At 43.7% G+C, this 23,887-nt stretch overlaps 10 protein-coding genes and 1 non-coding gene across 11 annotated transcripts; 5 read left to right on the top strand and 6 right to left on the bottom strand.

Annotated features, from left to right (window-relative positions):
* Nucleotides 1-1,086: 1,086 nt before the first annotated feature.
* Nucleotides 1,087-2,995, top strand: CLUP02_06922 (uncharacterized protein; the record flags this gene model as incomplete). The annotated part of the gene is made up of 9 exons (XM_049285919.1): nt 1,087-1,233; nt 1,290-1,429; nt 1,482-1,564; nt 1,600-2,065; nt 2,195-2,319; nt 2,400-2,440; nt 2,530-2,638; nt 2,685-2,832; nt 2,962-2,995. The coding sequence occupies 9 exons, from the start codon at nt 1,087-1,089 to the stop codon at nt 2,993-2,995; spliced, it is 1,293 nt and encodes a 430-aa protein (XP_049143062.1).
* Nucleotides 2,996-3,600: 605 nt separating this feature from the next.
* Nucleotides 3,601-4,042, bottom strand: CLUP02_06921 (uncharacterized protein; the record flags this gene model as incomplete). The annotated part of the gene is made up of 2 exons (XM_049285918.1): nt 3,601-3,740; nt 3,802-4,042. The coding sequence occupies 2 exons, from the start codon at nt 4,040-4,042 to the stop codon at nt 3,601-3,603; spliced, it is 381 nt and encodes a 126-aa protein (XP_049143061.1).
* Nucleotides 4,043-5,546: 1,504 nt separating this feature from the next.
* Nucleotides 5,547-6,281, top strand: CLUP02_06920 (uncharacterized protein; the record flags this gene model as incomplete). Its single annotated transcript, XM_049285917.1, has 4 exons — nt 5,547-5,673; nt 5,731-5,993; nt 6,053-6,150; nt 6,260-6,281. The coding sequence occupies 4 exons, from the start codon at nt 5,547-5,549 to the stop codon at nt 6,279-6,281; spliced, it is 510 nt and encodes a 169-aa protein (XP_049143060.1).
* Nucleotides 6,282-6,956: 675 nt separating this feature from the next.
* CLUP02_06919 (uncharacterized protein) lies at nt 6,957-7,541 on the bottom strand (the record flags this gene model as incomplete). Its single annotated transcript, XM_049285916.1, has 1 exon — nt 6,957-7,541. One exon carries the CDS (start codon nt 7,539-7,541, stop codon nt 6,957-6,959), a length of 585 nt encoding a protein of 194 aa, XP_049143059.1.
* Nucleotides 7,542-7,702: 161 nt separating this feature from the next.
* CLUP02_06918 (uncharacterized protein) lies at nt 7,703-8,008 on the top strand (the record flags this gene model as incomplete). Its single annotated transcript, XM_049285915.1, has 1 exon — nt 7,703-8,008. The coding sequence occupies one exon, from the start codon at nt 7,703-7,705 to the stop codon at nt 8,006-8,008; it is 306 nt and encodes a 101-aa protein (XP_049143058.1).
* Nucleotides 8,009-9,746: 1,738 nt separating this feature from the next.
* CLUP02_06917 (GDSL-like Lipase/Acylhydrolase) lies at nt 9,747-10,812 on the bottom strand (the record flags this gene model as incomplete). The annotated part of the gene is made up of 4 exons (XM_049285914.1): nt 9,747-9,813; nt 9,904-10,584; nt 10,645-10,693; nt 10,764-10,812. Coding segments are annotated over 4 exons (846 nt in total), but the record flags the coding sequence as incomplete, so codon positions are not given.
* A 3,157-nt stretch (nt 10,813-13,969) lies between these two features.
* On the bottom strand, nt 13,970-14,209 carry CLUP02_06916 (uncharacterized protein; the record flags this gene model as incomplete). The annotated part of the gene is made up of 1 exon (XM_049285913.1): nt 13,970-14,209. A coding segment is annotated over one exon (240 nt), but the record flags the coding sequence as incomplete, so codon positions are not given.
* Nucleotides 14,210-18,481: 4,272 nt separating this feature from the next.
* On the bottom strand, nt 18,482-18,724 carry CLUP02_06915 (uncharacterized protein; the record flags this gene model as incomplete). Its single annotated transcript, XM_049285912.1, has 1 exon — nt 18,482-18,724. The coding sequence occupies one exon, from the start codon at nt 18,722-18,724 to the stop codon at nt 18,482-18,484; it is 243 nt and encodes an 80-aa protein (XP_049143055.1).
* A 543-nt stretch (nt 18,725-19,267) lies between these two features.
* Nucleotides 19,268-19,354, top strand: CLUP02_tRNA092. Its single transcript has one exon. It is a non-coding gene; the product is annotated as a tRNA-Pro (tRNA).
* Nucleotides 19,355-19,550: 196 nt separating this feature from the next.
* CLUP02_06914 (uncharacterized protein) lies at nt 19,551-20,015 on the bottom strand (the record flags this gene model as incomplete). The annotated part of the gene is made up of 1 exon (XM_049285911.1): nt 19,551-20,015. The coding sequence occupies one exon, from the start codon at nt 20,013-20,015 to the stop codon at nt 19,551-19,553; it is 465 nt and encodes a 154-aa protein (XP_049143054.1).
* A 3,465-nt stretch (nt 20,016-23,480) lies between these two features.
* CLUP02_06913 (uncharacterized protein) lies at nt 23,481-23,711 on the top strand (the record flags this gene model as incomplete). Its single annotated transcript, XM_049285910.1, has 1 exon — nt 23,481-23,711. A coding segment is annotated over one exon (231 nt), but the record flags the coding sequence as incomplete, so codon positions are not given.
* Nucleotides 23,712-23,887: the final 176 nt, after the last annotated feature.

Here is a 23,887-nt window from a genome sequence, read left to right as displayed (position 1 = left end):
AGACGAAGATTGTAGGGACGAAGGAGAGGCGGCTTTGTGCCGAAAGATCGGGGAGATGAGTACTTGCCTGGTGGGAAGGTGAGGTCAAGGGGAGAAAATTGGCAGGCTTCACACCGCCTTCTAGACAGACTTTTCAAGCAGCAAGAGCGATCAATTCTTTGGGCTCTAATTCTGAGGGAAGGAAGAGTAAGTATGGGACATGATGAGAAGAGGGTGCTGGACCGATATTGGACAGTGATCGCGTAGACGGGGGCATTCCTCGAGAATCCGTTGGCGGACGAAGGGTTCCAGGTCGCCTAGATCTGGGGATATCTTCACACTTACCTGAGCTGTTGGTATTGGAGGGACCGCTTGAAGTCGTCGATGAGAGAGAAGAGTTGAAGATGCCGTGGCGCCAAGCTGGAGGTGAAGTAAGGATCCGAAGGGCGACGCGAGTGACGCGTTCCGGCAAGCTTGCCTCACTCGATAAGGCCCGCAGTCGTCAAGAAAGGAATCTCTGAGGGAAGATGCGTGGAAATTCGAGCATTGTGAGATTTCGATATGGCGAATCGTCCAGGAAAGCTGTGATTGAAGCGATGAGGCTATTGGGTTGGTGGTGCTTTGATCGTGGGAAGAGGAGTGTGACGAGGACGGGCCGCGTTGGTTGTTGAATTGATAGTGAAATGAAATAATATTGGAAAGGAAAGGATTGGAAATTGTGTGCGGTAGGAAAGTAGAAAATGTAGTAGGGTAGAGTGGGAGAGGATGAGGTTGATAGATGGAGGCTGCAAAATTTGGTTGCCGTGGAGAAATAAATCCCCCGGTGTTCATGAGCCTCATTTTTTTCTCTGCCTCTTCGGAAAGAAGGAGCAACCGGGTCAGGTGATCAAAGAGGAAAAAAAAAAGATATAACGCAGGGTCGCAAGAAACCTGGAAAAGTTTGGTATAAACAAGAATACTTACGCGAGTATCTCGAGGTGAGTGGTGATACCCCTCAGTCCGGTCGGTTCGAGTGCCGTATATCGACCGTCTTAGGTAGAGGACCCATACGAAAGATTTCAAACTCTGCTTCTTGCGCACCTATGAATGTCATTTGATGAGGCGGTCATGCCGGATCGAGTGGTTGGTTCTTTGGAGAGAGAACATCAACAACTCTTGGCCTTCATGAAGTTCCGCGGAACAAAGGCGGTGTTCATAGCCAAGCCTGAAAACGCCGAAACCCGCTCCAACGAGCCTTCTCTGCTAGCAATGACGGTAAGTCTTGGTGGATTTTCTCTCCTGTTCCCTGGAAAAACAACATGCTGAGAAAGACGATGTGCATAGCACTTATTCACATGTTTGTTACGAACCGTGAACGACCGCCTTTGAGGCATTCTGCAACCTATCAGAACCTCGATCACCTACTCAGAAGGCCAGACACCATATACATTAGAGATCAGTACAATAATCAGTGGTTCTTTCTATCCCCATGTCTCCTCAGCCCCCAAATCGCACTTTCCCAGGCTCCAATTGGGGGAGAAGACATCACGAGCTTCACCACCTCCCCCTTTGAGATCTGAGCAGTTTCCTTTCAGACACAGTCCACGTTCACCGCCCACTGCATGCTGACATTAAAACAAGAAAAGATGATAGAAATCATAGCGACCGTTCTTACCTTGCCCTTCATACAGTGGTTTGACTACGGCCTCGTTACTAGGCTTGAAATAGCCCGGTATCCCAATGTCTACTCTTTGAACTTCCTCCTCTCGCTATCTCGCACTCATATATCACACAACGGCCTCGCTATAGGAGACAGTCAATTGCAACAGTATTCGAATTTCGACCTGCTTCCCATTCACATCACCCTACGACACAGTCTCATTCGCAATCGTCCCTCACGAGTAGCGAAAATGAAGCTCATGACCGGCATCATCACCGCAATTATTGCCTTCTTTGCAACAACCTCCTTCGCTGAATCTGAAGGTGGCTTCATGGAACCCTGCAAGAAAGTCAGTCTCAAGGAAGCATTTTATAAACCATGTAAAAAATGTCCGAGACGCGCCTTCTACAAAGTTTTGGCCGGGTGCACCGCATTGGACGGCAAGCCGTATGATAACGAGCTAAATCTAAACTTATGCCTCGTCAACGACCATGGAAAAATACAATGGAGGAGACGGTTAGAACACACCCAGCCTCCCCTGAATTCTTCCCGCTAATCTTCTTCGTTTCACTCCAGAGGCGGTTTTGATAAGTCATGCGAAAAGTGTTCACTTGGTAAAGCCAACGAGAAAAAGGTCGAGATGACGTGCTATTGCGCCGATGGAGTCAATAAAGAATTGCAGATGAACATCATTGACCTTAGTAAGTTTTAAACTGGTTAAAAGAAAAACCTTGTGGAAATAGCTGACATAATATCTTACAGATAAACGTATTGAATTGAGAGGAAATACGATTTGGTGCGGTGAAGAGATGGGAATCGCAAGTACCCTGAAATGATTGTTAACTTTACTTTGTAAAGCAATCTCCTTTTGCGCGCATCTGCGCTGGGGATTCCGAGTAATGGGTGAATAGCATATCAGGACGTTCGTCATGGCGGAACTGACTCAAGCCGTCTTCCTTGTGACGATTGGGCTGGCATTGAGACCGGAATGGTCAACCAAGTCCGGGTTTCGAAACTCGAGTTCGGATAATGTCAGGCACTTTCCTCGGTGTCTGACCATTCGAAGACGCCGGCCGCTTGAGTTCTTCTTCCTGTATTCCCACAAACATTTATCTCTCTCCCTCCACATCGTCTTTCTTATACTCAAGTTACATGCACTTTCAATACCTCCACTGGGCTCTCTTACATAATGCCTTGCGCCTGACGCTTCTGCTGTCTACATGGAGTGTTTTATAGATTGCAGCATGGCATGCGTACTAGTTGCCGTCCACAGAAGGCAGCCTTCAAGTCAATTTTATTATCAAAATCACTGACATAAATCTGCGCGATTGGGGGACTCCCAGACTCACATCAGCGGAAGACTCACACCAGCACTAATGACTGTCAGCAGATCTACATGTCTCGTTGTGTGTATGTATGGGCATGGAAAGCTATTCAGTTAAACGTTTGTGGACAAGAACGGCATCACTTCAAACTCGCCAGATTCCCATAAAGTACTCTGTACATTAGTGAAGCATGTCAATCTTATCGGACTTTGGGTTAATTCACTGGCATCGGGACGGAAAGTCTTGTTCAAGACAAAGAAGATGTATTTAAAGAGCCAAGTGGCTGAAACCTCGGTGAAGAGGGAGAAGGTTTTGGTATCTGAGAGGTAAAGAAAAGGTCGTTCGTCGTACTTCCCAACCAGTCATGTGGTTGAGGGGATATTGTCCGTGACATCGTGTTTCGTTGCATTGTTTTTTTGTCGTGAGTTTCGTTTCGTTATAGTCATGTCGTTCCTGTCGTAGATAGTTTGTTGTGTGACGGCTCATCTCTTTGAGCAGTCGGGCTCGGGACTTGCTTAATGTGTAATATCATGGTACACCAAGCACACCCCGACGTGAGGGTTTAAGTGTGTCGGAGATCGTAGGTTCGAATCCAACACGGGTGAAGTAGTTCATCTCGTGTCGGCGGTTTGAGTGTTGGGCAAACCGCCATCGAGGTTATTTGGTTCGGATGTTCTGCAGGTGCATGTGCAGACTAGCGAAGCTGATGGGAAGCTCGATGAGGGAGCTCTTCATGCTGGGAGTGTTACACGAGGCAGGAATCTCGACTCGGAAAGCCTCGAAGCTGGATTGGGCGCCTGGGAAAGGAGTGTTAGTCTGTGGGCCCAAGAACACATGGGATGTTGAGATGGAGCATACCCATGCCTTGCAAGCTGGTCGCCGCGAGCTTCTCGACGTGCGAGCGCTCTGCTTGAGTCTCAGCAACGTCGGTGCTGTTGTCGAAGCCGGCAGAAAAGGTGTGTTCCGGGGCCGAGGCGAGATCGGCGGGGCAGCCGGTGACAGCAGCACCGTGCTCCCCGGCCGAGACGCCGAGGATCAGTGCCAGAAGCACTGACAGCAGCCCCAACAGCCTTTGCCACGAAGGCGAGGCCTGAGCCATGTTGAATGATTGTTTTGGTGGTGTATCGAGGTGGACCTCGAAAGAGGATATCTTCCAAGAAAGAAACTCAGACAAGAGATGCGGCCACTGGCCAGTCTTTAATAGACAATAGACTGCCATCGTGAGGCGAACAACTGAGCACCCGGGCAACGGACGCCGAGTCGGGGCGCGTAAGAGGCGGTGGGCGTTGAGTTGGCCAGCCACTCGGTTTCCGTGGTTTTTTTCACGATCCCCTGCGATTCACAGGAACATCATCGGCGCACAAGACTCTTTCGTTGAAGAACGAGCGGAATGGGTTTAGCACAACTGAGCTGGCCATGCATCTGTGGGCTAGAAGTTTGGCGGTAAGAACTCGCGTGGTTCGTCCAAAGACTCGATCGGGAGTTTTGCGCCATGGTTCGTTTGTTGAGGATCCGCTGCGAGCACGTTGCGACGAACCGGATCTTTCAAAAGACGACAAACCCTTGACTAGCATGTCGGGGGAGTGATTGGGTCGAACGGTCGCGAACGGGGTTGGGTGCGTATTCGACCGGGGAGCAAGCCCACACCGCAAGACTGCGAAGGAAGAAACTCCACATGATGGTGGATTATTGGACCAGGATTATCACAAGGGTGTCAGCGGCCGGGCCTGTTCGTGCCCAACCTTTTCTTCCATTCAAACAATGAGGCGATCCGGCCGGTGTTCCTCGGCGGTTGTGGTCCGTTGGCCGGAGAAGGTCCCGGCCGAGTCGGAGGAGAACCTTTGAGATGTCTCGGCCTAACGGCCTGAGGCGAAGAAAAGGAGCACCGAGATGCTGGCCTCAGGTGTGTCGTGTTGTGGAGGGAAACCGAGATTGCAGAGCGGATATCAGATGATCTGATAAGATGCCATCTACCAATCATAACATGCGCCCAGATCTTGTCCTACCACATCGGCATGGGAACCCTGTGTTGGAACTTGGATCTGGCCGATGAGCATACCTCTCAAGAGTGGAAATGTGAGCAGTGAGTTTGTTGATGCAAGATGTCTTCTGAGTTGTTCAGTTGCCTTGGATTATGTTCATCATCGGGGAAGTGAACTGGACTTTTAACAGCAACTTACCTTATTCAACTTACTGCAAACTGGTGTTTCGTCTGTGCCTCTTGCTGTAGAACGATGACATTGCAGAAATCTGCTCGAAACTTTGCCCATCGCAACGTGACAATCCTTGATCCCCCACTTCAACCCGCGCCGATGTGACCTGAGCACCTCGGCACTCTCGGCCGCCAGAACATGATTCGCCCTTCGGCAGAAGGCATCCAGCCAAGAACATCTAGCTGCGAGTTATCGATCCACCAAGAGGATTCCCGGGAGAGGTTGCGTATGCAAACAATCTGCTCGCTCGGGATGCTGCAGTGGTAAATACTATATAGATGCGGCGCAGCGCGTATTCTCTACCGCGCAGCCTTCTTGCTAGTTATTGCCTCGTCATTATTGATCGAGTTCATCCGCCACCTTTCGCATCTAGTCACCATTGTCGTCAACATGAAACTCGTCACAGCTGTCGCGCTCTTGGCCTCCACTGCCACGGCTTTGGAATGGCTCCCCATCGTGCCCCTTCACGCACGTCAGGTCACCAGCGGAGCCAAGTACGAGTGTCACGAGAACTGCGGTATGTGATTCGATGTGCTCCATACGCCGGATCAAACAGACTCATAACAATATCTAGGCTACGCCATCCTTGGAGCAGCTGAGGACGGCTACTGCACCAACTCCACTTGGACGGACTACTTCGAGGGATGTCTTCAGTGTGCGAATACCTTTGACATCTGGCAATACTACGGAGACGGTGTCACAGAAGCCGCGGACGGATGTAACCTTGACGCGACGCCTGTCACTGCTTCCAACAGCACGACCAACGCGACTACCACGGCAGGAACATCCGGCACCGCTGGTGCATCTTCCACAGCATCTGCCACCGGCTCGAGCTCGGTAGGTCATTGGTCTGGGGCAACCATGGATCACGGTCAAGATATCTAACACGAGTCTAGTCTGCTACTTCGAGCACCGATGCCAGCGCTGCCAACAGCAATCAGCCTGCCACTATCGCCTTTGCGTTGGCTGCTGTTATGGCAGCAACTCAACTCCTGTGACGAGACTGGAGCATGAGGTACGATTAGATGAGAAGATGAGGCAAGCGTAATACAAGTGGTCTGCCACCGCCATACATGATTTAGGTAGCTGGCAATGTGCCACAGAAGAAACATCGTGAGCCTGTAAATGGCTCGCGGACGGATATAGGGGTACATTAAAATGTTGTGTGAGGTTACAGACATTCCTATGTAGTTAGTCGTGCAGGGTAAGTGAATGGAAACCAATGCTCTGAAAGGTACTTTTAGACTTTGGTTCAGAACTCAAGAAGCTAAATACGCACTGTACCTTTCTGAATCTGTGATCAAACCTTGTTTGACTGCTTCGCTTCGCGGACGTCGTTACTATTATTTTACCATGCTTGTAGGAAAGGACGGAACAGCAAATAAATACGGCTGAAGAATGAAAAGCGCATCCCAAGTTCATCATCTAACGTAGTGGGAAAATTCGAATTATAACTTCCGGGGACTGAATTAATCTTCGAATTAGCCAAAGCAGTTGATGTGAATACATCTCTCAGTTAGCAATCACAGCAAATTCATGGCCCAGAAGTTTGAAAAAGACGGATGCTCTTATTTGATAAGTTTACAAAAAGCAAACGCCTATGCAATGTACCAGCCAGCTACTCCAAGTGGCTTTTGTATTTATACAATGAAAGCTCCACGTGGAGTAGTAAGAAAAGAAACACATCTTCCATCACTAGAAATCGTCCAAACACGCTCCAGATAAAGCCGTTTGCTGAACCAAGTGGTCCAAGTCAAACCCATAAGCCGAATTTGTCATCGTCGAAGTTGTTTTTGTCGCTTAAGCGGAGGTGGGCTCAGCGGAGGGAGCGCCGGAGGGAGCATCGCCACCGAAGCCGGGGAAGTTGCCGCCGAAGCCGCCGGAGGGCTGAGCAGCACCGGGGACCTGGGTAGGGCGAACACCGGAGGGGAGAGCACCGGTGCCGTGGTTCTTGCCCTTGCCCTTGCCCTTACCCTTGCCGGTAGGGCGAGCGCCGCCGGACTGGGTGCCGGTGGGGAAGGGGGTCTCAACAGCCTGAGCGCCGAAGCCAGCAGCCTCCTCGGAGGAGCCGCGGGTGCGGGTCAGGAAGCCAGAGTGACCACCGAAGCCGGGGAAGTTGCCGCCAAAGCCGCCGGAGGGCTGAGCAGCGCCGGGAACCTGGGTAGGGCGGGCACCGCCGAAGCCAGTGGGGAAGCCACCGGAGGGGAAGCCGGGGAAGCCACCGCCGAAGCCGCCGGAGGGCTTAGCGGCGCCGGGGACCTGAGTAGGGAAGCCGGAGGGGAGGTCGGTAGGGAAGCCAGTGGGGAACTCGGCCTCCTGGTCCTGAGCGAAAGCGCCAGCCGAGAAGGCGGCAAGGATGGTAGCGGCGATAACGTTGGCCTTCATTTTGTCTGAGTTATGAGATTGACTGAGAGGTTGTTTTGTGAGGTGGGAAAGGTTGGTAATGAATGTGGTTCGAAGGAACGAATGAAAGGCTTGGTATCAAGAACGGAAAAAGAAGACTAGCTTCAATGTGTTTGGAATGAAAGTGATGAAGACGAAGTGGGATGGAGAGCAAAAAGAAGACTGGTCTTGGAAGGAGAAAAGCTGCATCTTATATCGATCTCGACGTCTGGGATCCCGGTTGCCATCCGCCACCGATTTGGCTCATGGTTTGCCAGGATGGCGTCAACTTGGTCGAGCAACATGGTGAACTGTTGCGCCATCGGACGACACAGATCAACAAGGGGAGCCGACCCAGCCCGGCGGGATGTGGGCGTTTAGCAGAGCAAGAACCATGTTTGGCGACTTTGGCCCCGGACGAGTTGCCACTATTCGGTAGTTGTCTGCGGCTCAAGGTCCAGCTTGGATAGAAGGGTGGCCCGACTTTCCCGCTTTCGATCAAGACAGAACAGTGGTGAGAAGCATGGGCGCCATATTGCTGTCAATTTCCAACGGGTGGGTTCTCAGGGGTAACAGGAGTTTGGCAACTGTTGGCCTAGCTTTCCGCGGCGGGATCAGGAGTATGGATGCCGCGTGGGTGGGTGGATGGTGCAGATGGATGGGTGGATGCGCGCAGCTCAGCGAGTCAACAGTGCTGATACCGACAACTTGCTCGAGCCTCGAGGGTTCTAGACCAGACCAAGGAACAACAGATCTTCTCCAGGATGGGAACATGACTGGAGTGTGTGTGGGAGGCTCTGAGTGGTTGGCTTTCGATGTTCAACCCATCACGGCCGTGTGTTTCAAGGAAGACGGGTCCAGGGTCCCCACTGCTCCCTTATTTTCCGACCATGGGGCGTTTGCTGTAAATGAGGGACGTCGTCGTCTTCGTTTCACCTTTACATTTTAGGGCGAGGGGAACGGTGCCGTTGTTCCTAGTTCGGGGGTTTTCACTTGTTTTTTTAACGGGGATGCAGAGTCCAGAGAGGTGATGGGACGCTGCTTAGTCTCCATGTCTACCGGGGGCGGACCATGTCTTAGTTACGCGTCATCAGATGGCAGCACGTCGCGCTTAAATGAGGCCAGGGGACATGCCTGCACAGGGACCAGCCTTAACAAAACAATTCTGGGCGGCAACGTGGGATGGAAACTCCTGGGCCTCAGGAGAGTCGCGGCGTTAGGGAACACTCGACTAACTGCAAAGAACGCTTTCGGGAAGTCATGTCCGCATTATTGGCGAATTGCCTTGCCCTGCTTCAACGGCTTGTGACATTGATCGGTGAGACGCCTCCGAGATTGCTTCTCTTTTCGTCTGTTGTTGAGCCACATCACCAAATAACCAATTAACCATAACTTCATCCACCTTGGCCGGAAGTCCGGCTTCGGGAACGCAAGAGCGCTTAAAGCCAAATTGTTTCCACGTCATTGCGTTCAATTTTCCGCTTATCATGGGCAGAGAATAAGACGCGGCCACCAGCCCTGAATTTCGTACCGTGCTTTCTGTGACAACGAGCCTTGCCAAGACTTGTGGACCATGTCAAAATATTCTACTCGAAATTCGCCATCCAATATGGATGAATGGAGATCCATCGTACAAGTCCGAAGCATGAACATGCAGAAAGAATACCACCAAAATTAGTTCAATACTCTGAGCTTGTTTCTATCTTATCACAAATCATAGCTGATCCAGTTCAGTCTGTCTGACTTTTATGTAGCCATGGTCAGCACATCGGATTTCGTAGCAGCTTGACGAAGAACCAAGAACTCCGCCCCTGAAGGATGCATCTTTGTCAGCGGCAACGGGCGGGACGCAGTATCCTCAGCTCGCAAACAACTCGTCCGTGCTTGTTTGACACAGAGAGTTGGCGTCAACAATAGCCGGGTCAAGTGGAGTTGGCAGGGGAGGGTTGGGATGCCTTCGCCTCTTCAGGACAGACCTGCGGGGGGTCCCCTGGTCTTGGACCGAAGTTGGAATTGGAACTTGGTATTGGCCCAGCGAGTTTGCTTCTTTCGTCTGATCCAATGTCTCGCTTTTGTTCATCGCTCTTTCTGTAAAACTGCTTCCAAGAAAACTTCTACGCTGCCCCCCGTATACTTGCATTCTTCCATTTATGCCGAAACCGACAACCACGGAACTCCAACTTTCGCTCCCTCAACCACAAGAGGTAATCAGAACGGACCTCTCAGGACGTCTAGAACCTCCTTGGCAATCCACGAGTGTGTATGAGTTGTAGGACTGCACGACGTCAGAATGAGAGCTGAAGGCTGGGTAAACGGCAAGTCGGCTCGGAAAAGAATCGAAAAGAAGAGCCCAGCCAAAACTCACTGGTATTCGTCCCAGTATACCCGCCTATCTGGGTCTCCGCAGATCGTCACGTTCGGCGTCTCGCCATATGCACCTTCGAGGCAACTGCCGTACTTTCCCAGTGGGTCAAATCCGTACGCCCGAGGAGAAGCATAGTACTCAAAGTCGTCGAAGAGCGGCCGAAGATCAAGGTTGACGGCTCCCGTCTTTGACCTGTCGAGTAGTTCTCCCAGCTGGCCTGTGAAAGTTCGCAACTGGTTTTTTGCCAGATTGTCTTCCAAGTAGAAGCCATACGGAAGTCTGGAGATATCGGGCGGGGTTAGAGTCAAGACTCTTGCACTTGGGTACGCATCGCGGAGCTGTGCTTCGGCTTGACGAAGAATTTGATACGACTGCGAAGCACTGATGTTGGCGTTAAACAGGATATCGTTGGCACCAGCAAACATTATCAGCAATGGGCTTTCCATTGCCATCGAATCGTACGCTTCGAAGGCTCCTCCTTGAGGATTTATCTTCCCCAAGAACGAGACGACTTGATCAAGAACAGAAGGTACAGCGATATCACCCTTTGCGCCTGTGTAGCCCTGGACAAGGGCATTCGAAGTCGTTGCACCTCCTACCGCATAGTCGTAAAGGGGTAATGAGAGGTTAGCTGCTACATATTCTGCCCAGACGATGCCGTTCGAAAAGCGACCCTTGTAGCTGAATTGGCTGTTACATGAATTAAACTAGAACAGACATAGCGGAAAGGGGTTCACTGACTATTTGTCTATAGGCCAGGCATTATTCGATACTCGAGCAGCCCCGTTCCCTATAACTCGCATCCCGTCAGTCATATCCATCCTAAACGCAAGTCCGTCGAATTACCACCGATCGCTTACCGTTATCGCTAAAAGAGTCACCGAATACTACAATACTAGTGTTAGTATCCCTATTATAAGGTAGTTAGTTCGAACCGTAGTTAATAAAGAGATTAATTAAACTATATAAATATCTGCGTAGGTATAAAAAAGAGGTTCTAACCATAGGTTAGGCTAGCTATAATAATCGTAAATAGGGCCCCTAATTAGCCCCTGCGCAGTCGGCTATATACCGCGGTCGAATTAGACTTCTAATTTAATACTAACTTTCTCTTTTTTTTATCGATTTAACCGCTACGGTTAGAGGTATAATTCGACCTCGGGCCCGTTTACTAAGTCGTCTCCTTTTCCCCTTTTCTCTATTCTTTTCGTATAACCTATCCCTCTATTCGTATAGTAACTTTTTTATTACTTACGAATTACTCTAATCCCTTATTTAGTACTGCTTTTATAAAAGCGTTTATGAGGTTATTTTTATTATTAATCTAACGGATCTTAAGTATCTTGCGCCTTTCGTACGATTACCTAAGGGCTATAATATCGATTATAAGCCTCTTTTCCTTCGTCGTTCTTAATTTAATAAGGTATTTATATAGTAAGTAAGAATCGGTATAGATAACCGTTAGAATAAGTAAAAGGCTAATTCAATTAGTAATCTTCCTTAGCATCGTTAAAATCGCATAGGAGAAGTTAACGCCGTTAACTATACTATAGACCTCTAACGCTAGTACACTTCTTATTACCCGCTTATTTTTAATTAACGAGTAATAGATTATATTATTATATATAATAAATTCGCTCTTACCTATACTCTCGTTAGCTAAGATAATAATATACCCTAATTACGAAGTGAGGTTATTATTATTCGCAAATGACTTATTAATAAAGACGTAGAGCTTATTAGTCGTAAGGTCGATTAAGTAATAAACGAGACCTCGATCGAGATTCGTTTATTATTACTTAAGCCGCTTATTAAGTACCTCGACGTCTCGTTTAGTTAGATCTATAGCCTATACTACCCTAGCGTAGTTAAAAGTTATCTTAAGCTAATAAATACTTATAATATATACCCCTCGCGCAAGCTTAGCTTTATATTACTTTTTAATATTAGTTATGTTCGGGTCGACGAGGTTAATCTTTTTACCCTACCCCTTTTACTAAAAAATAATAGTTTCCCCTTCGATTATAAGAATCCCGCTATTAAATACTAGGGGGGTGTTTATTATAAGGACCTCTTTTAGCTTTATTACGAAGCCCGCTTTTTAGAGCTCCTTATCCTCCTTTTTTATAAAGTTAATATCGGATAGGCCTAATATATCGTCGGTCTATATTCTAACGATCCTAAATTAGTCGCCTTCGTGCTCTGCGACTAGTAAGCACGGGTCGTACGTAGAGGTAACTATTAATAGTTAATTAATATAAAAATCGTAGTAAGTAGCTTATTAATAAGTACCCGATTCTACGAGCCTATATAGTAGCTTAAGCACTTTAATAATCGTGCTTTCTAAGTACTTACTAATTATTTCCTTTGGTAGATGGGCTAGGATTTTCTTTATAAGCCCTGTAGCCGATTGGGTATATACCTAGGTAATATCACGGCTCTAAATCTCGTATCCCTTCTTCCGTAGCGATACTATTAGTACTATTATTAATCGTTAGCTATAGCGCTATATAGTAAGCAATTATATAAGTAGCGTCGCCTTTTTAACGTCGTCGTACCCCTAAATTACGTATCTAGACTTCTCGTACGGTTAGGGTATTCCTTTTTTTTTAATTTTATAAACTATTCGCGATTTAAATATGCGGAGGTTTATATACTTTTCTAAATCGTAAAGGATAAATCAATAGACCCCTCGATTGCGCAGAGTATCTACTTCGATAAGATCTAATCCCTTATACGGCTTTTTAGTAATTATAATTACGCCTTCCTTACGTAGTTTAATTACTAACTCGAAATCGGCTTTCTTTTTTACTATATAAAAGGTATTAATTACCTCGTTATTAGTAATAAATTGCCGCGTTAGTACTTACCGTCGTAGTCTCCCGCGACGTATTAGTGCCCTTTTAGTAATTTCCTCTTCCTCGTTATCTATTAGTACTACTACGACGATTTTGTTAAGGATGATTTCCTATGCCTCTACTGCGGGTTATATAGCTTCCCCTAGCTCTTTTTCTTTTTATAGGCTAGAAATTACCTCGATAGGATCTATATAATATAGTCTAACTACCGTAATTAATACCTCGAGTAGCTAGTCGCAATCTCTCGTAATTACGTAAGAACGCTCGTTAACGGAAATTAATTTATATAGCCCAGCCTATTATTAAGTAATTTCGTACTATACTCGTATATCCGAATTTAGGGGTATATCTAAATTAACCCCTATATCGGGCCTATTGCGTATAGTAATTACCTTATTAACTTACCTTCTTACGCTTACCTCGCGTAGTGCCCGTATTATTCTTTTAACTACTTAAGCTCGCTAGCTTACGTCTAGCGACGGTAGCGAGGCTAAGGTCGTTCTTAAATATATTCTAAATACTAAAAGCATCGGTATAAGCCCGTTAGGCCCTATAGTGTCGTTATAGTATTTAAGTACCGTCTAAAGGCATTCGTCGTTATCGGAATCGGGATTTTCTTTTTTAATAATTTTAAACGCTCTTTTTAACTATTAGTACGCCCTTTTTACTTTTTTAATATTATAGTACGCTTCGACGGGTACGACTTTTAACTATATACCGTAGGCCGTCGCATTTTTTTTAAATTCTACTAACTTAAAACTAGTACTAGCGTCGGTTCTAATACTATCTAGCGGTCCCTAGTATATATCGATTTAGCTTTTTTATAGAGCTACTTATACTATTTTTACTTATAGATCCCGTAGGAATTGCCCTACTTAGAATAATATAGCCTCGTCGATTATATATAGGACCGGTTGACTATTTAAGTAAAAAATATCGATAACGATTTCCTAATTAAAGTTAAGCTTATTACGCAATTTAAATTTAAATCTGCGTAGGCTCTGCGTATTTATTTAGTATTAGTAATATACTTTCGTTAACTACTCTAGCGCCCCTATTTCGATATTATTATTACTTAAATACTTTAAGAGGTTATATAGCCTCGCGACCGATAGGTAGCTAAATCTCCGGTATAGTTATTTAAGCTTACTTTTCGTTAAGTAATTAATCGACTTCGTGTCGTTAGTAAGCTTTATAAACGCGTACCCCTATTGTCGTTCGACTATTTTAAAGTACTTACGGCTAGAGATTCTATTCTTCGTATTATCGAATATAATACCTAGTCGATCTATGTTTTTTAAATATAAGAGAAATGGGGTATTAACGGGTAAGATATAAAAAGTTATCGTTCCGAAGTGCGTCTCTATTTTTATTATACTTAGGGCGACGATTTCCTTACTTAGGCCGAAGCTAATCCTCGCAATACCCGCTATTAACGTATTAAGCGTTACTAGTGCGATTTTCTATAGCGCTTAGAATTACCCTTTTCCTCTTATTAACTATTACGATGCCCTAGTATCTAGGATAATCCTATAGAAATTATCTAGGCTATACTTTTCGTTTGCGTAGAATGCTTATACGAGCTTAGTATTTAAGTAATTTAGGTAGTATAAAAAGGACCCCTCTAGCTACCCTTAGAATTACTTAGTACCCTATTTCTTTTTTTTAGATATTAAGAGAGTGGAATTCTATACTATTAGATTCGTCCTTTTACCTACTTCCGTATCCGTTATCTAAGGGACCTTCCCTTACTATCTATAAATAAAAACCTACTTATTAAGGGCTTCTATTACCTTTTATTCGTTTAGCCTCGTATATCCTCCCGAGGCTAACGGGGCGAAGAAAGAGTAGTTAATATTATTAACTTCGTTATAATCTAATTCGTCGGTATAGGGGGTAAGATCTTCTTTATCTTCCGAATCTCCTATAGGGTGCGGGTGCTTTAGGCTACTAAATTAGCTACTTTCGCTAGGTTCCGTACCCCCGGATCTGCCCTTATATATAACGAGGAATTAGTTAAATCGATAAGGGCTAGTTTTGCTATTTACTACCCTCAATTTTCTATATTATTTATACGATTTAGTACGCTCTTTTTTAAAGTAGTTACTTAACTAATATCTATCCTTTTTATAAATAAAATACTACTTTTTCTATTGCCCTGCTCGCGAGTTAAATCTTTACCTATTTAACGAATCTGGGATTCCCTATTAGTAATTGCCGTACTTAGCTTCTTTTCTTTTTTTATTATATATTTAGTCGACCTAATATTATTAGTAAGGGCCGTCGTACGCTTAGAGGTAGGTTTAGCATAGCATTCTCGCTTTAATATTAAAGCTAGATCTTAGCCTCGAGCAGAGCGTCTCGTAGTCTTCGGGTGCTTAGTATAGAGTTATTTTTACTTTTAGAACGCGCTAGACTACGGTATAGAGATATCTAATTTTCTACTCGTTAGTCCCCTTATTTAGCTAGGTTTTCGCTAGCTTATTAATTTAATTAATAAGCTCTTCGAGGATTTCTATTTACGATTTGCCCTCTATTATCCTAGCTATAAATATAAAAGAAATCGCTCGTAGCTTAGATAGGAGCTCTAGGTTCTTATTATAGGTCTCGAAGCGGCTTCGGATTGCGTTAATTATACTAAGAAAGTCGTTTCGATTAAGATTACGTACTACTTCGTAGTAATAATTAGAGGCTTTGCCTACGAGTACGATATTAACTACTAAATAGTACTAGTATTCCCTAATTCCGACTTTTTTATAGTAATTATAAAACATCGTTAGGGTTTCTTATAAGACCTCATACTTCTCTCTAGAGTATAATTTCTTTTTTAAAAAGATCTTTTTAAGGTCTATAAACTGCCTCGTATTTATTACTAGATTTTTAGTATCTATATACGATCCCTGCGTCGCTACGTACTATTAGTAACTTCGGGTAGTCTACCTCTTTTCTTACTAGCCGATTAGTACCGAATTTCGTATTAATAGCGGCGACGAGCTATAGATCAAAATAAGCAGAATTGTTAATTATCGTACTTTTAGTACTATATTTTACCTCTATATATCCTTTTATAACGATAGATTACCGTTAGTAATTATAAAAAGGAAATCTGGGTCGTTTACCCTTTTTCTAAATTCGTTAAAGCGATTATATACCCTGTCGACTTATGCCTAGGTCTATATTACGAATTCCTCTTCCGTAATCGTTGCTACTAGGATTTCGTAAGGTTCTTACGATTATAATTACGCTAGTAATACCCCTCGCCTATAAAAAAATTTATTAACCGCTTTTACGATTCTTAGGCTTGTGCTTACGAACTATTCGTCTAGCTAATAGCTAAGGTTATTTACGATCTTATAAAATAGGGGTTACCCCTATAGCCCCTTTTTCTTATAGACCTTAGTTAAATAGATTAATACCGCGTTAATTTACTCGCCGTTAGGCTAATCCGCGATTTTATATATCTACGTCCCTTAATAATCCGAGTTAATATTTACTTATTTATAAGGGATTGGGATTCTATCTAGGATCGGGTTTCGTCCTCTTCTTCTTTACCCTAACTCGCTAAGGGTCGTGCTCTAGCTTATACTTATATTAGCGGTTACTAGCGTATTTAATCTTAATAAGGATATATTTAATCCGCGCGCTAGTCGTAGTAAATCCGTACTTTTACTACCTAACGAATTTATTAAGGTCTAAGAAATTCCCGCTTCTTCTCGCCGTCTTGCTACTACTCTCGTTTTTATTATTTCTAATAATTATTACTACCCTTTTAGATCGCTAGCTATCGTACTTACTAAGATCCTCTTTTTCGTTTAGTATAAAAGGGTAGGTTCTAGTAGTTCCTTTTAATAATAGTAGCGGTAGACGTTTATATTACTATAATAAGATATAGTAATTAGTCTCGGGATCTTTACTAGTTACCGATTTTTTAAAATTAGTAATCTTGCGCCGTAAGTTAGTATAAAAAGAAGCCCTTTAGCGGCCCTCTAGAGGATTCTTTTCTTTTCCCTCAGATCCTCGTCTTTTTAGCCTTTTTTTAAGCTAATAGTAACTCTAGCGGGAGGTCGCAGGACTACTTTAAGGTAGCTACTTTCTTCTTAGGTTAATCTCCGAGATCCGTAATACTCTTAACTCGATATTATTAGGACCTCTAAATCCCCTCCTCTTTTATTAAACCGTCCCTTATACTATATTCCTAAGTAATACCCGGGGGGTAGTTAAGGGAGCTATGAGGAGGTCGTTTAGATCGTAGGCTTAAGGGCGTACCCATAAGATCCCCGTAGTAATAGACTTTTTTATATACTATAGATCTCTTAGCTTAATAACTCCTATAGGGTTACCTTTATTACTAAGTAAGAATGTTTACGTTTAGAGATCCCCTTTTTCGATTACGTAGTGCTCTTTTATACCGTATTATTAAGCCCGTTCGTTACGCTAGTTAATTAAGTAAGTAGTCGTCGTATAGGGAATTCTTTTTATTAATTTAGCTAGTTAATTTCTAATCGCGGGCCGGCTATGGAAAAGTTATTTAGTAAAAAGGCTACTTAAGGCGATAATAAAAAACTAGTCGCTTAAGCGGTTCTATTAATTAACGTAGTTTAACGTAGTAAACGTCGACCTCTTATAGGTAGTAAAGGGCTACGATTACTTAATTCCGTACGGTATTCGAGAATCGCCCCCTTTTTTATTTACTTCCGTAAGGTTAATTAGTACGAATCTCTTATCCCGTGCGGTATTAAGAGGTCGTCTCTTCTACGTAGCGAGATACCTTACTAATCTACGATAGTAAAATTTAATTACTAATTAGTATTAGTATCCTTATTATAGGGTAGTTAGTTCGAACTATAGTTAATAAAGAGATTAATTAAACTATATAAATATCTACGTAAGTATAAAAAGGAGGTTCTAACTATAGGTTGGGCTAGCTACGATAATCGTAAATAGGGCCCCTAATTAGCCCCTGCGCAGTCGGCTGTATGCCGCGGTCGAATTAGACTTCTAATCCGATAGCTAGAGATAGAAGAGGCTTTGACCTCACGTAGCAACTGCGTTGACGGCAGAACTATAGCGTAAGCCGTTGCGAGGAACGCAATCCAAATTCTATAACTGAGCATCGTTATATAGGCCGCTCTATGATTTCAGTTCTTCTTATGGATGTTGGTCAAGCTTTCAGTCGTCTTGATGTACGAATCTTTGGGGCAATGGAGATTCATAAAGAGTTTGCATGTTCCCAGGAGAAGACATGCGACATCAAGGTTCACCCAAGAAAATATCGACCTCAAAGTTTGTCCCGGACTGCCGGATCAATCGAGGCATTGGGCGTACGCGTTCATCATGTTATGACGCGAACTTGGTTGGTAGTGTCACAGGCTCAAGCGTCAAAGAGCATTAATAATGCAGCTTAGATGTATCAGTCCAGCCTACGAGACTGGTATCGCACTAATGTACATAAGCTTACGGCTCGAAAGTAAGCACTTGAGGTGATCTGCTTCACGAGAGAGCTAGTCACAGTTATGCTTGAAGCTCCAGAACCGGGACCAACTGGAATGCAATGTTTCTAAGATTCCCCAACTCTGCACGGGTGCAGCAATACAGCACTCTTTGGCTCAAAATGAGCGTCCAGGTCCGAGACCACGCCTGTGCTTCTGAGGTTCGAAAGCAGTTCTTTTCGGGTTTTCAAGATCTTACATTCGGAGATCTTCTCCGCATTCCCCGTCTCCTTAGTCCCGCAAAGCACACCGCCGGCTCGACTCACCTCTACACATTGCATGATGAAATCGAGAGTACTCCATTTCGCTTGGCGACTGGCAAGAAATTGAAAACCACAACACTATTGCTCTAGTATTTGTAGTCTCACCCTTTCTTCCCAAAATTTTCTGCCGGATTGCCGCGTTGTACTTGTGAACCCACAAGAGGTCCAGCAACATGCTGGAAAGAAAAAATCCCATGCAAGCTGTCCACATCAACGTGGGGTGCACACAGCGGGGCACCAAATCCCCATGGAACTAGATGAGGAGCCCATTTTCGGGAATTTAGGGAATGAGAGCCCAACATCTTTGGAATGAATTCCTGGGGTCGAAATTTGAGTACGTCCAAGGGCAGACTCTCGATGCGTCCAGAATGTAGCCCAAGTGACTAGAGTCTAGGAACTCGTCTCTCACTCTTGAGACTTCAATGTTCATTGGTGTAAAAAGAAAGCCGGCTTCGCTGGTGCGCTTGTGACCTGGATCCTATCACAAATTGCCCCATATGCAGCACCCTTTGCGCCAGTTTTCAAGCTCAACCCGCGCCCGCTGGCCAGATTACAGGACCACTGCACCACGGGGTTCCGGCACACCAGAGCCGGTCCCTCCGGGTTGTGGGCGTCCGGGACCGGCCCGCGGATCCTCATTTCGGCCCCCAAACGTCCCCACGAGCGACAAAAGCCCTATTCCACCCACAAACACAACATAGTCTGGCATCTCGCCTCCGACCTCATCGATCACAAGCTCAGTTTGAGTTCAACCGCCCTGATGGTCTAGCGGTATGATTCTCCCTTAGGGTCTTCACGACACGTCTGGGAGAGGTCCCAGGTTCGAATCCTGGTTAGGGCCCAACCCTTTTGCATTTCGAGGCAACAAGATGCAGATCACTTCTCTTTTGCCTCGGAGCACTTCCATACACGTCAATTGCTCTTGGAGAAGATTATTTGATACAATTTTTGCTCTACTAGCTCTTATCTGTTGATATTTGTTGATCCAAGCCAAAGCGGTTTTCATATTCTCTTCACCAACATGGGTTTGCTCGACTCTACTTCCTCGTAATTTGAGGATACACTACTTCAAACCACTCGCATAGCACCTCAACGTCTTCACTGAAATCCTCTGAATTCTCGCTGCGCTCGAAATATCGTTTGTGCCCGTCTCTCCATTCTTGATAATTCCCCTCTCCCTCCGCAAGCGCGAATTCCTCCCTTACATCCCGAAACTTGCATCTCTCAAACGACGTTGTCTTAATGATAGCCCTTGGTTCTCCTTTGCCGTCAAGTATAATGGAAAGGTCACTAACTCCCCAATGAAGCGTTTCAGGGATTGGCCAGGTTGTTGTAGATGTTTTCTTGCCCTGAGGCAGAAGATCCAGAAGCTCGTCTTTCAAGGCCGGATTGTCGCCGAAAGCTGTTACATCCTTGGGTGGCGAAAGAGAAATATTGAGCTCGGCGGAGACTTTGGCTATGAAGGTGGCAATATGTGGGCTTGAAGGGTCGATCTCCGACATTGTGGTTATGTTCTAGCGATAATTTCCAATTGCCTGTGGGTGCTTCTTACTTATGATTAGCTGTCGGATTAGAAGTCTAATTCGACCGCGGCATATAGCCGACTGCGCAGGGGCTAATTAGGGGCCCTATTTACGATTATCGTAGCTAGCCTAACTTATAGTTAGAACCTCTTTTTTATACCTACGTAGATATCTAAATAGTTTAATTAATCTCTTCGTTAACTACGGTTCGAACTAACTACCTTATAATAGGGATATTAATATTAATTAGTAATTAAATTTTATTATCGTAGATTAGTAAGGTATTTTGCTATATAAAAAAGACGACCTCTTAATACCGCACGGGATAAGAGATTCGTACTAATTAACCTTATAAAAGTAGACGAAAAAGGGGGCGATTCTTAAATACCGTATAGAATTAAGTAATCGTAGCCCTTTATTACTTACGAGAGGTCGACGTCTACTATATTAAACTACGTTAATTAAGTTAATTAACGGAACTACTTAAGTAACTAGTTTTTTACTATCGCCTTAAGTAGCCTTTTTATTAAATAACTTTTCCGCGGCCGGCCCGCGATTAGAAATTAACTAGTTAAATTAATAAAAAGAAATACCTATATAGCGACTACCCGCTTAGTTAATTAGCACAACGAGCGAGCTTAATAATATAGTATAAAAGAGTACCGCGCAATTAAAAAAAGGGATCTCTAAACGTAAATATTCTTAGTTAGCGTAGTAAGAAGTATATAAAAGTTATTAAGCTAAGAGATCTATAGTATATAGAAAAAGTTTATTATTACTAAGATCTTATAGGTACGACCTTAAGCCCGCGATCTAAACGACCTCCCCGTAGCTCCCTTAACTACCCCCCGAGTGTTACTTAGGAATATAGTATAGGGGACGGTCTAACGAGGGAGGAGGGGATTTAGAGATTACGGAGAGCACGAGGCTTAGGAGGCTAGAAATATATAGAAAAGCGGAAATCGGTAACCGGTAAAGATCCCAAGACTAATTATTATATTGTTTTACGGTAATATAAACGTCTACCGCTACTATTAAAAAAAGGAACTACTAAAACCTACCCTTTTATATTAAATAAAAAGGAGGATCCTAATAGGTACGATAGCTAGCGATCTAAAAGGGTAGTAGTAATTACTAAAGAGGGTAGAAACGAGAGTAGTAGTAAGATAGTAAGAGGAAGCGGGAATCTCTTAGACCCCGATAAATTCGTTAGGTAGTAAAAGTACGGATTTGCTATAACTAGCGCGCGGATTAGATATATCTTTATTAAGATTAAATACGCTAGTAACTACTAATACGGGCATAAACTAGGGCACGACCCTTAGTAAGTTAGGGTAAAGAAGGAGAGGGCGAAACCCGATCCTAGATAGAATCCCTATCCCTTATAAGTAAGTAAATATTAACCCGGATTATTAAGGGACGTAGATATATAGAATCGCGGATTAGCCTAACGGTAAGTAAATTAATACGGTATTAATCTATTTAACTAAGGTCTACGAGAAAAAGGGACTATAGGGGCAACCCCTATTTTACGAGATCGTAGACGACCTTAGCTATTAGTTAGATAAATAGTTCGTAAGTATAAGCCTAGGAATTGCGAAAGCGATTAATAGATTTTTTTATAGGCGAGGGGTACTACTAGCGTAATTATAATCGCGAGAACCTTACGAAATCTTAGTAGCGACGATTATAGAGGAGGAATTCGTAATATAGACCTAGGCACAAGTCGACAGGGTATATAATCGCTTTAACGAATTTAAAAAAAGGGTAAACGACCTAGATTTCTTTTTTATAATTACTAACGGTAATCTATTGTTATAAAAGGATATATAGAGGTAAAATATAGTACTAGAAGTACGATAATCGATAATTCTACCTATTTCGATCTATAGCTCGTCGCCGCTACTAATACGAAATTCGGTACTAATCGGCTAGTAAGAAAAGAGGTAGACTACCCGAAGTTACTAATAATACGTAGCGACGTAGGGATCGTATATAGATACTAAAAATCTAGCGGCGAATACGAGGCAGTTTATAAACCTTAAAAAGATCTTCCTAAAAGAGAAATTATACTCTAGGGGGAAGTATAAGGTCTTATAAAAAACCCTAACGATGTTTTATAATTACTATAAAAAAGTCGGAATTAGGGAATACTAGTACTATTTAGTAGTTAATATTATACTCATAGGCAAAGCCTCTAATTACTACTACGAAGCGGTGCGTAATCTTAATTAAAACGACTTTTTTAATATAATTAACGCAATCCGAAGCCGCTTCGAGACCTATAATAGGAACCTAGAGCTCCTATTTAAGCTACGAGCGATTTTTTTTATATTTATAGCTAGGATAATAGAGGGCAAATCGCGAGTAAAAATCCTCGAAGAGCTTATCGATTAAATTAATAAGCTAGCGAAAACCTAGCTAAATAAGGGGACTAACGAGCGGAAAGTTAGATATCTCTATACCGCAATCTAGCGCGTTCTAAAGGCAAAAATAACTCTATACTAAGTACCCGAAGACTACGAGACGCTCTACTTAAGGCTAAGATCTAGCTTTAATATTAAAATAAGAATGCCGCGCTAAACCTACCTCTAAGCGTATAACGGCCCTTACTAATAGTATTAGGTTAACCAAACGTATAATAAGAAAGGAAAAGAAGCTAGGTACGGTAATCGCTAGTAGGGAATCCTAGATTTATTAAATAAGTAGAGATTTAACTCGCGAGTAGGGTAATAGAAAAAGTAGTGTTTTATTTATAAAAAGGATAGATATTAGTTAAGTAACTACTCCGAGGAAGAGCGTACTAAATCGTACGAATAATATAGAAAATCGAGGGTAGTAGATAGTAAAACTAGCCCTTATCGATTTAACTAATTCCTCGTTATATATAAGGGCAGATCCGGGGGTACGGAACCTAGCGAAAGTAGCTAATTTAGCGGCCTAAAGTACCTATACCCTATAGGAGATTCGGAAAATAAAGAAGATCTTACCCCCTATACTAACGAATTAGATTATAACGAAGTTAACGATATTAACTACTCTTTTTTTGCCCCGTTAGCCTCGGGAGGATATACGAGGCTAAATAAATAAAAGGTAGTAGAAGCCCTTAATAAGCAGGCTTTTATCTACGGATAGTAAGGGAAGGTCCCTTAGATAACGGATACGGAGGTAGGCAAAAGGACGAATCTAATAGCGCAAAATTCTACTCTCTTAATATCTAAAGAAAAGAGATAGGGTGCTAAGTAATTCTAGGGGTAGCTAGAGGGGTCCTTTTTATACTACTTAAATTACTTAAATACTAAGCTCGTATAAGTATTTTATGCGAATAAAAGGTACGGCCTAGATAATTTCTATAGGATTATCCTAGATACTAGGGCATCGTAATAGTTAATAAGAGGAAAAGGGTAATTCTAAGCGCTATAGAAAATCGCACTAGTAACGCTTAATACGTTAATAGCGGGTATTGCGAGGATTAGCTTCGGCCTAAGTAAGGAAATCGTCGCCCTAAGTATAATAAAAATAGAAACGCACTTCGGAACGATAACTTTTTATATCTTACCCGTTAATACCCTATTTCTCTTATATCTAAAAGATATAGATCGACTAGGTATTATATTCGATAATACAAAGAATAGAATCTCTAGCCGCAAGCACTTCGAAATAGTCGAACGATAATAGGGGTATACGTTTATAAGGCTTATTAATAATACGAAGTCGATTAATTACTTAACGGAAAGTAAGCTTAGATAACTATACCGGAGATTTAGCTACCCGTCGGTCGCGAGGCTATATAACCTCTTAAAATATTTAAGTAATAATAATATCGAAATAGGGGCGCTAGAGTAGTTAAC

The sequence above is a fragment of the Colletotrichum lupini genome, chromosome 3 (assembly GCF_023278565.1).
Source record: "Colletotrichum lupini chromosome 3, complete sequence".
In the NCBI taxonomy this organism is placed as follows: domain Eukaryota; kingdom Fungi; phylum Ascomycota; class Sordariomycetes; order Glomerellales; family Glomerellaceae; genus Colletotrichum; species Colletotrichum lupini.
The sequence above is the reverse complement of the archived record's forward strand: the minus strand, read 5'-3'. Positions and strand labels throughout refer to the sequence as shown.